Source organism: Protopterus annectens, chromosome 15.part0 (assembly GCF_019279795.1).
Source record: "Protopterus annectens isolate FY-2018-M chromosome 15.part0, PAN1.0, whole genome shotgun sequence".
Lineage (NCBI taxonomy): Eukaryota > Metazoa > Chordata > Ceratodontiformes > Protopteridae > Protopterus > Protopterus annectens.
The window spans coordinates 412,120,082-412,132,166 of record NC_056749.1 but is presented as its reverse complement, the minus strand read 5'-3'; the positions used below and the strand labels follow the sequence as shown (position 1 = coordinate 412,132,166).

The window sequence follows — 12,085 nt, the reverse complement described above, 5'->3', positions numbered from 1 at the left end:
AGCTTTTTAGTCAACTGGTCAAGCATAAACTCTTGATATTGAATCATATGAAATTGGCAGTTCAAAGCTCTAGCTGACAAAGTAGCAGAGGTGTAAACTTTTTTACCCCATCTCTCTAAGGACCTGGAATCCCTTTCAGAGGGGAGGGGGTTTTTAGAAGAAGTAGCTGCTACAGCTTTTGGGCCCTGGGTCTGCAAAAGGAGCCTTATATAAGTGGTGATGAGTGTCCGGGACCCTGTAGTACCTATCGGGCTTAGCAGGAGCCGGAGGTAAAGTATCAGGAGCAGTGCAAGCATCATTAAATGCATCACCAACAACAGATAGAACTGGAGGTATAGCTAAGGGCCTATGCTGTGGCAAGTGTAGAAAGGTCCTAAGCCTTTTTCTAGAGTCTGAGAAATCTTGGCCCTGCCACTGAAATTGTTCCCTCATAGCTTGCAAGGTTTCCCCAAAGGAAAATTCCTCAGGAGGAGAGGCTGAAGGGATGGACTCCTCAGCATCAGAGTCTTCGTAAGGAGAATAAGAAGCCTCAGGAGGGTCTGTATGATCTGAGTCATCAGAGGAATCATCTGTGGCTACTGGCTCAGGGGGCTCTGTTCTAGGCCTCTTTTCTGGAGGAGGAGAGGCCCTGTCTGGATGAGGCTGGGATCCACGAATTAAAGAGATGAGATCCTCTGCCAAAGAAAGCATATGGGAGCTGGTGCTGGGCTTGTGAGAGGGGGGCTTGGCAGGCACAGGTTTAGAAGCTTTGGCTGCTTTAGCCCTGGCAAAGGCCTTAATAGACATAGCAGGAGGAGGCCTAGCAGCTCCATGTGCAGGGGTAGAAATATCTAGGGGAATGGTGTCTGATAAATCTTGTGAAATCGCATCAGGAGGTTGGATTTCAGAAGCCGTTTCTACCAGGATAGAAGAGGCCTCGGTAGAAGGCAAGTTATCGGCTGAAGAAAGAACCGCTTGCTCGGTTTCGGCCGAAACCGAGACACTCGTGGTTTGCTTAACTGCGGTTTCAGCCGAAACCGCGGACCCATGATGTCGGTCCTTTTTTCGCTTTTGGTTATTTGCGTAGTCGGAGGATCCGGCGGCATAATGTAGGCAAAATCGGGCGAAAATCTGTTCAGCAAAGTCGGCGGCGTCTAAGCGTCCGTCGGTTAAAGAAGCACAGGCTAGACAAGCTGCTACGTGGTCTGGGCCTAAACAATGTATGCAATAGGAGTGGAAATCTTTATAAGGTATTTGTTTCCCACAAGATAAACAGTTATTAACTTTCTCTGACATCGGCTGAGGCAAGAAAGAGTCCCCTATTCGGTAGTAGTAATCTCTGGATCTGACCGACCGGCACTTGCGAACAGCTTCTGCAAAGACTGAGGAAAATGGCGTCGGCTGATGCCTTTATACCCGAACTGCCGCAATGGCGCCGGGTGAAGTGCGACACACCGAGGCCAGACCCAGACTTTGGAATAAGGGCTGCCTGACGACAGGACAACCCATTTGTAAGGACTGCAGATGCATCCTTGAAGGACATCAGCAGCAGGATTTTTGAAAAGAAATTTGTGGGGGTCAGGAACCCTGTAATATCTGTCTGGCTTACTAGGAGCCGGAGGCAGGGAATCAGGAGCCATGCTTGATTCTGAGAACACATCATCAACAATGTCTAATACAGAAGGTATTGCCAAAGGCCTATGCTGGGGAAGAAGAAGTAAATCCGTAAGCCTCTTTTTTGATTCAGAGAAGTCCTGACTCTCCCAGTGAAAATTTCCCTTAAAGTATGCAAAGTCTCTCCAAAAGAGTAATCCTCAGGAGGAGATGCAGATGGGATGGATTCCTCTGCATCAGAATCCTCATAGGGTGGAATGGAAAATTCCTCATCAGAAGAGGAATCAGAAGAAATGGAAACTTGATCTGAAGATTCATAATCAGTGCCTTACCTAGGCCTCTTAGCAGGGGGGGGGGGGTTGGGAACCCCTGATCAAGGTAATTAAATCCTCAGCCATTTTGATCATCTGTTTTTTAGGCATAGGGGCTTGAGCATGTGGCTTATGCGTCGTTTTTTTAGACCTAGAAGTTGTTTTTGACCTTGTTTTTGTTGCTGGCGTCGGTTTAATACAAAAATGTTGAAGCCTGAAAACACCCTCTGAAGCCGGTGCCTGCTCAGAATGCTCCAGACACATCCAAGGGAGAGATATCCACGGGATCAATACTCTGAGAATCTTGCGGCATACCGGACTCCAAATGGGTCTTGGTAGAGGCCTGCGACTCAAAAGTAGTGGGTATCGGGCTGCGAAAGCACCTCACTGAGTACCAGCGACTGGCTTAGGAGAAGCTTCGTCGTCGGTTTTGGACCTCGACAGTCTGTCTCTGTCTTTTTCTTTGCATTTTTTATGAACTCCGGTAGTCGGATTGCTAACTGATGACATTTCAGGATAATTAAATCTTGAACCAAAATATTTAGAAGCAAAAATATACAGACTCTTAATAGTGTGTTGGTTAAATCTAGCACAAAACCGACAGCAAGGCATGTTGTTATCAGGGCCTAGGCAAGGAATACAGTACAAATGAAAATCCTTATGAGGTATTTGCTTCCCACAAGTAATGCAATTATTAACTTTTATTGACATCAGTAAAGAGCAAGAAAAAGTTTCCCCAATGGGGTACTTAGCTTTAATTTGAAGACTTCGGTTATGAAACACGAATACAAAAATTTCAGGAGATGGCCGACCAGCACTTGCGAATTGCTTTGGCTTCGGGCACCGCGCGGCAAGAAAGACTGAATAAAATGGCATCGGCTGCATGTTTTATACCCCTGACGACCTGACGTCATGGAAGAGGAGACAGCAACCGACGCAGGACCCAAGACTTTGTTATTCAGGCCGACTGAGGGCAACCTGCCAGCAGATTACCCAAATGTAATGACTGCAACAGTGAAACACGAAGAACATATACATCATGTGCCAAGAACAACCACAGAATGGATAGTAATAAAGATACTAAGCACTCTAAATAAGAAATAAAGGGTAGGAAACCAAAACTCAATGCAAAAATACAAATGCAGGAGAGGAAAGTGCTCACAGACACAGAAACCTCGGTAAGCCAGATTTTTGTCTTCAGACCAAAGACAGAATGGGGAAATATTAAAAAGGTCAGTGCATACAAATCAGTCAAATCAGATCAAATACAAATTAGCTTTGATGAAAATAAACAGAAGTGGTACAACTTACATAAAGTCTTTGGTGAATGCAACAGTTTGTTTAATGGCACTAAAACTCTAAGATCACAATGCAAATGCACACAGACCCCCATTTGACCTCCAACAGCACAGCTTTGTAAAAGGATTAAGGTCATTTATGCATAAATGCTGAAAAAGAGTAAGAGAAGCTTGAGAAAGTTGACCACCACAGATAAATAACAGTCATTGCACCATGGGCTTTGTTAACCTAACAGTCCTAGTGAAGTTAGAATTTGTGTAGAAATGACAGTTGCCAAATGTAATTAATGAAGGGTATTATTACAAAATTCAACATAATGCATACAGATAATGAGCATAAAACACTGTCCCAAAGAATTTAAGGCTGCACCTTTTGTGCATGGGTCACAATATCTAAAGATTGCAAGAGTGAATTTTAACTGCTAAAATCAAAAGTGGAAATGAAATTTACTTTCAACACAAATATAAATATCATTTAAAACAGACTGTTTTTAGCAAAATTATTTAAAATATTATTAGACCATGAACGTGATTGTAGTGCACATAAATATCTTATTAAAGTATCTCTCAATATTTTTTGAGAAAATAATGTGGTCACATCTAAGTAATTTGTGTTACCAAGGAAAGAATGAAACGCTGCTCAGAATGCTTTTGGTCATTAAATGTTTTCGATGTGAGCAACAAGCTATTCACATTACAGGCTAAGCGATCCACAATTCGATGGAACTGGCTCTCATGCTTCATCAACATGAGTTGTACCTTAGGCAAAATCCAGCACTTTAATGCATCAAACAACACATTTATTATTCAGTTTTTAACTCTGATCTCCTTGGAAAGACTGTACTCAAATGTTCCCATTCTCCATTAACATACAACACTGCTATCAAGATTCATGTATTCAAAGAAAACATTTTCCAAAGTACCTTACTGAATACTGACAACAGTAAAATGTATAACTGTATTTTGGTAAACTATTCTAACAATTCTAGTACCCTTCATTCTAGAACAATACATTTTACGGTATCCATACCTGTGGTGTTGTTAAGGTTGTAGTGTTGCTCATTGTGTCCTCCATCTGCTGTGTCTGAACATCTAGGGTCTCAAACTGACGCTCAAATTTGTCCATCAAGGCAGATATCTGTTAATAAATACAACAAGCTAAGATAAACGCACAGTCCCCAGCAACTGTATATGTACAGTGTGCATATGCACATATAGTGGAGTACAACACCAAGATATATTCACATTAAAATCTGCATTCAGAAATGTGAAATCAGGCTCACGTGATCGTTTATACTAAATGCTAATTCTTGAAGAAATATCAGTTTTACCATAACACTGCAGAGGATGAAAGCAGTTATGTGAAATACTCATCTTATTAGCAAACATTTAAGATTACACTCTTGCAGCAGGAACTTGTTTCAGGACTTGCACTGTGAGATGCAAGGTCAAACAGTGTAGCACCAGACATTCTGTTCTCAAACCACTGAGGAACTTGGACTGTCTAAACTGTCTACTCCAGAGTCCACATATGATGCTATCCTTCCAATTTCCCCTCTACTTTTTTTAAACACTGCCTGAAGTGAAGTATCCAACTTATGTCACACACCACTACTGCTTTTCCCATTAATCGCATTTCAGAAATCAGAGACTCTCAGGATCCAGTAATATAGGGTTCATCAAATCACTGTACATTGGAAAGAAGAATTTTCCTGCAGCAAAAACATAACCTTAAAGATCCTGTGTAATGGTGTGCACCTCATTTAACTGTAGCATCTTACACTGACTTGCACCGTCAGCAGGAACTTAAAGGACAGTGTCACAAGAACTAAATGGACTCACTGAATGAAGACAGACACTGACAACATTCTAAGCAAGCAGTAAAATGAACCTCTTGGACCAATGTTTTACCAAAATAAACTTTGGATGAATGCACTTCAGCCTGCAAAAGGTAATGAAGGTATGGACTGATACCAAGTAGATGGCGCTCAGATATGACAAACGCAGAGAATGCAGGAAGATGCAGAAGTAGACTAGTCTAGTAGTGAGCTAGCCAGGTCTAGAAAATTAAAAGTTTGTTGCATGTGTAATGACAATAACAAATGTAATCTGATAACCACGTGGACAGGTAATGTGTAGTAATATTTTCTCCACTCATTTTTGCAAAGTACATAAACATCTGAGAGTTCTCCTGAGAAGTTTGTTTTGAAGGCCCTTTATTTATTTATTTTTATTTCACATTTGTTAATTGGCATTGACTAGATGCCTTTTCTGTGGAGACCCAAGGAGAAAATCTCTATATGACAAATAATAGACTAAACAAGCTTTACATGGCAAATAGCAATAGAATATATAGTAAGACTATACAGGCTACACGCAAGAACAAAGCATAGCATGTAAATCCTTATGTATAACATTCATAGTGTTGATGGAGAAGTACAGAGAACGTCAGAAGGAGTTGCATTGTGTTTTTGTAGACTTAGAGAAAGCATATGACAGGGTGCCTAGACAGGAGTTGTGGTATTGTATGAAGAAGTCGGGAGTGTCAGAGAAGTATGTAAGAGTGGTACAGAATATACACGAGGGTAGTGTGACAGCGGTGAGATCTGCGATGGGAATGACGGATGCGTTTTAAGGTGGGATTACATCAAGGATCAGCTCTGAGCCCTTTCTTATTTGCAATGGTGATGGACAGGTTGACAGATGAGATCAGACAGGAGTCCCCGTGGACTATGATGTTTGCAGATGACGGTATGATCTGTAGTGAGAGTAGGGAACAGGTGGAGGAGACCCTGGAGATGGAGATATGCTCTAGAGAGAAGAGGAATGAAGGTCAGCAGGACTAAGACAGAATATATGTGTGTGAATGAGAGGGAGGATAGATGAATGGTGAGGATGCAAGGAGTAGAGGTGGTGAAGGTGGATGAGTTTAAATACTTGGGATCAATAGTTCAGAGTAATGGTGAGTGTGCAAGAGAGGTGAAGAAGAGAGTACAGGCAGGATGGAGTGGGTGGAGAAGTGTGTCAGGAGTGATTTGGGACAGACGAGTACCAGTGAAAGGGAAGGTTTACAAGAGGGTAGTGAGACCAGCTATGTTATATGGGTTAGAGACAGTGGCATTGACAAAAAGGCAGGAGTTAGAGCTGGAATGTGGCAGAGTTAAAGATGTTAAAATTTGCAATGGGTGTGACGAGGGTGGACAGGATTAGGAATAAGTATTTTAGAGGGTCAGCCCAGGTTGGAAGGTTTGGAGACAAAGCCAGCGAGGCAAGATTATGTTGGTTTGGACATGTGCTGAGGAGGGATGCAGAGTATATTGGGAAAAAGATGCTAAGGATGAAGGTACCAGGTAACAGGAAAAAAGGAAAGCCTAAGATAAGGTTTATGGATGTGGTGAGAGAGGACATGCAGGTGGTTGGGTGTGACATAGCAAGATGCAGAGGACAGGAAGAAATGGAAACAGATGATCCACTGTGGCGACCCCTAACAAGAACAGCCAAAAGAAGAAGATGATGAGACATGCAAAAAATGGATGGATAAATATACATTTACACTGTAGTTTTTCATGTTGTATAAAATCATTTATTTAAAAGTACGTGCACATTTTATATCTGTGGGATGAAAGTTGAAAGATCCAGGTTTGTCTTAGGTGATTGTTAAGATCTGCTTTAAAAGTATGTAGTAGTTTAGTTTGGGGGGGGGGGGGTGAACTCCAAATTTTGGAAACACAGGTGAAGTAGAGTGCATCTCCTTCTGTATTTAGAGATTTATTTACAATGAGCAGAGCTTCGTCTTAGGAGTGATAATATCTGCTTGGATTACAATGTCGGATTATAGATTTAGGTGCTGGGCATTTATTCAGTTTAAATATTAAATTGTGGACTACTATAAGCTGGGATTGGTGAAGGATGTGGGGTAGTTCATTCAGTTTAGTCTGAGGGTTTGGCAATGGTGGGTACAGTAAGAGAAATTTCTTGCAAATTTTGTTATAATATTGTTTGAGTTTTGTTCTCTGGAGGTGTAACAGGTTTGTGAAGATTTGAGAGGTGTATAGTAGCTCAGGGAGTAAGTCGATTTTTTGCAATTGTTTCTCTGGTTTTATCTGTAAGGAAGGGTTTAGAGCTCTATATAGCAAACCATACTTTTGGTGCATCTTTTTGACTGTTACTTGGATATAGGGATCATATTTCATATCATCTGCTGTGACTCCAAGAAAATTATTATGTGGTACAATTTCTACCTTAGTGTTGTTGAATGAGGTGATGTTAAACTGATCTGTACTTTGTGAGTGTAATTTAGGAGAGATAAGGAGTAGGCTGTTTTTTTTTTGTTCAGTAGTAGCTGTGAGTTGCCTAGTCAGGCTTTAAAGGATGTGAAGGATTCTTGGGCTGTCTTTTGTAATCTGTGCGGGTACAGATAGAGCAGACTAATGTGAAACTATCTGCATACGGCATCAAAGTAACATGTTTGGTTGCAGTGTGCAGATCATTTACGAGCACATTAAATAGGAGAGGTCTTATTATGCATCCTTGTGGTTCTCCAACTGTGACAAGCAGGAAGGAGGAATACTCATTTTGCCATGTGACAGCTTGGTATGTCTGATAAGTAGTATTTAAACTAGAACAGTGAGAGAGGGATAAGAGGCCATGAATACAGCTTTTGCAGTAAGGCATAGTGGAGACTGTGTCAAAAGCTTTTGACAAGTCAGGAAATAGTGAGGAAACTAGATTCCTAGAATTTCTGGTTTTATTGATGATGCTAGTAAAATATACTGAGGTTGTGAGGGGTTCTGGTTTGGTCGAAAGCAGTTGCGTTGAAGAAAGAAAAAAAAAGAATTTATGTACCTACCATAATGTTCCATGTTTGTTGTCCTTCATCTCACCTTCCTTCTTGCTGGTTGGGTTCAGAGCCGATCCTTGGCTCCGTCCCGGCCGATTTACTATAGCTCGAGAGCTTATACTGGCTCCATGCTAACGCCTATCCCAACATGCCTAGCAGTAGCTACCCAGATCTAGTTTGTGATAGCCCACACTAGACAATCAAAGCAAATGCAAATTTTACTAAGCTCTTACACATTAGAAGTTAGATATTGTGGTGTGGCTATGGGAACACCCTGTGCAAACACATATGCTAATTTAGTTGTATATCACTGGAAATTGAATCATGTTTTTCAACATACTTTATTTCATAAAGTTTTAGTCTATAGGCGTTTTGTGGACGACATCTTAATCGTATGGGATGGCTCTGTAGAGGAGTTTCTTACTTTTAAAACATACTTAGAAACTACTACCATGTTTCTCAGATTTTCAGTTGAAACATCATATTTATCTGTTAATTTCCTGGATGTTAGTTTAAACATCAGGAAAGGAGATTAGTATCTACTCTATATAAGAAAAATGTTGGAGGAATACAATCCTGAAATATGATAGTATGCACCATCATACTTTTAAAGGAATACTGAGAAGTCAATTCACTAGATTATGTAAAATATGTACTGATATAGATGATTTAAAAAGAGAAGCAGATAACATGGTAGATATGTTTTTAGAAAGAGGCTATGATTATGACTTGATAATGGAAGTTAGAAATAATATTCTACCTCAAGAAAACCCAAAATTGGATGATATAAAAAATAACTATTGTTCCCCTGTTTTCAAAAGTGATACATATAATTACAGGGAGAGTATCCTTCATTATGACTTATACTAATGATTTTTTGAACATCAGGAAAATACTACTTAATAACAGGAAAGTCTTATTAACAGATGAATTCACACTGAAAATAGTAGGCGTTAGTCCTCATATAATTTATAGGAGCAACAAAAATTTGAAATCCTTACTATGTGATAGACCACCCCAGATAAATCATGCCTTGCAAAAGTTAAATAATTCTTTTGGAACCTATCCTTGTCAACACTGTAATTATTGTAGGTTCATTTCAAAGTTGCAAGACTTTACACATCCAGAATTTAATTATGTTTTCAAACCAAGATTTAGAGCTACTTACATACTGGGCCTAATTTACTTGGCCACTTGTGAGTGCTGCACGTTTTATATAGGCCTTACCAAAAGGAAACTTAGAAATAGAATATATAATCACCAGTACGATATTAAAAAGAAAAATAGATTAAGCAGCTCTAGCTAAACACTGGTAAGGGGGATGGCAAACTATAAAGAAGCAGGAGCTGCCAAAATGCCCTGTAAAATAGCAGTGGCAAAACCAGCCCTAGATTTAGAGTAAAGTGCTTAGAGAAAGTATGCACTGAACTCCAAGTAGCTGCCTCCAAAATATCTTTAGTTGCCACCCCTTAAAAAGCTGTAAGTGGCAGTAGCCCTAGTGGAATGAGGCCTAATCCCAGCTGGAATCTCCTTGGCATGATGGGAATAACAGAAAGCAATGCAAAACCCAATCCACTTAGAAATAGTTTGTTTTGACACAGGCTTGCCCTGAGAACTCAAAGCAAAAGAAACAAATAACTGCTGAGACTGCCTGAACCCTTTAGTTCTGTCAAATAATTACTTATATACATCTTTTATATGTTTTCCTATTTTGTCCTTCATCTCACCTTCCTTCTTGCTGGTTGGGTTCAGAGCCGATCCTTGGCTCCGTCCGACCGATTTACTATAGCTCGAGAGCTTATACTGGCTCCATGCTAACGCCTATCCCAACATGCCTAGCAGTAGCTACCCAGATCTAGTTTGTGATAGCCCACACTAGACAATCAAAGCAAATGCAAATTTTACTAAGCTCTTACACATTAGAAGTTAGATATTGTGGTGTGGCTATGGGAACACCCTGTGCAAACACATATGCTAATTTAGTTGTATATCACTGGAAATTGAATCATGTTTTTCAACATACTTTATTTCATAAAGTTTTAGTCTATAGGCGTTTTGTGGACGACATCTTAATCGTATGGGATGGCTCTGTAGAGGAGTTTCTTACTTTTAAAACATACTTAGAAACTACTACCATGTTTCTCAGATTTTCAGTTGAAACATCATATTTATCTGTTAATTTCCTGGATGTTAGTTTAAACATCAGGAAAGGGAGATTAGTATCTACTCTATATAAGAAAAAATGTTGGAGGAATACAATCCTGAAATATGATAGTATGCACCCGCGTCATACTTTTAAAGGAATACTGAGAAGTCAATTCACTAGATTATGTAAAATATGTACTGATATAGATGATTTAAAAAGAGAAGCAGATAATATGGTAGATATGTTTTTAGAAAGAGGCTATGATTATGACTTGATAATGGAAGTTAGAAATAATATTTTACTTCAAGAAAATCCAAAATTGGATGATATAAAAAACAACTATTGTTCCCCTGTTTTCAAAAGTGATACATATAATTACAGGGAGAGAGCATCCTTCATTACGACTTATACTTATGATTTTTTGAATATCAGGAAAATACTACTTAATAACTGGAAAGTCCTATTAACAGATGAATCCACACTGAAAATAGTAGGCGTTAGTCCTCATATAATTTATAGGAGCAACAAAAACCTGAAATCCTTATTATGTGATAGACCACCCCAGATAAATCATGCCTTGCAAAAATTAAATAATTCTTTTGGAACCTATCCTTGTCAACACTGTAATTATTGTAGGTTCATTTCAAAGTTGCAAGACTTTACACATCCAGAATTTAATTATGTTTTCAAACCAAGATTTAGAGCTACTTGCGATACTTCGGGCCTAATTTACTTGGCCACTTGTGAGTGCTGCACTGCGTTTTATATAGGCCTTACCAAAAGGAAACTTAGAAATAGAATATATAATCACCAGTACGATATTAAAAAGAAAAATGAATTAAACGCTCTAGCTAAACACACAATATCTAATCCATCACATACTTTTGTGTTTAGAGTATTGCAAACTGTGGAAGCTAACGCTAGAGGTGGTGACTATATAAACTTGATTGAATTAAATGAACTAAAATGGATTCTTAAACTCAGAGGCCATTGCCCTCCAGGATTGAATAATTATATCACAATAAGATCTTTTCTGAATAATCGGAGATGATTCTATAGCTTGATGCATAATTACTTATATACATCTTTTATATGTTTTTCCTATTTTTTATCTGGGGGTCTATTATATATATATACACATATGCTTTTATTATTTGTATTATATTTACATATTTTTATCTCATTCAGTGGTATATGGCACTTCCTCTTATTGAGTATGTCAAAGTATTATTGAAATGTGGTTTTTAAACAAGTTTACAAATGTATATATCTATCTATTTATTTATTTATTTGTTTATCTATTTATTTATTTATTTATCACGTAGATACTTGATTAATTTATATAAATGGATGGATAATAATAATCTATGATTAAATATATGAATTGATATTTTCTGATTTTTGCTGGTTTATGAAACATTTAACATCTATATTTTCATATACCAACTTATTTTGGTAGGATGTACATGTTTAGTATTAAATTTTAGAATAGAAATGTTATTTTAGATTTCCTTGACATTATAAAATATACTGACTTATTTTATTCTATTCCAATTTTATTCTATTCCAATTTCATTTTAAGCATATTCATTTATGTATTTTTTATTTATATACATATCTATTTATTATTACTATTTATCATATGTCAAATATTATTTTATGAAAGGGTAAACGGTATATAAGGTTATATATGGAATAAATGCATATACATTTAGGTGATTTTAAAATGTGCTTAAATATATGTATGATTCACCGTATTTAATGTACTTAGTACTTCCCTTTTGGTTTGCACTTTGTTCTGTGGCTTTAAAAACCTTTCATAGAAAATGATTAATTTTAATTGAATTATCAGCAAATTGATTAATTAATTAATTAAATATACTTCTTCTGGCTAAGC

General features: G+C 38.2%; 1 protein-coding gene across 1 annotated transcript in view; it reads right to left on the bottom strand.

Annotated features, from left to right (window-relative positions):
* Positions 1-12,085, bottom strand: part of CHMP1B (charged multivesicular body protein 1B) — a 557,897-nt gene that overhangs the window by 294,195 nt on the left and 251,617 nt on the right. The window contains exon 5 of the mRNA XM_044057148.1: positions 4,233-4,340. Coding sequence (XP_043913083.1) covers positions 4,233-4,340 — 108 coding nt within the window. The remainder of the gene's footprint in view (positions 1-4,232; positions 4,341-12,085) is intronic.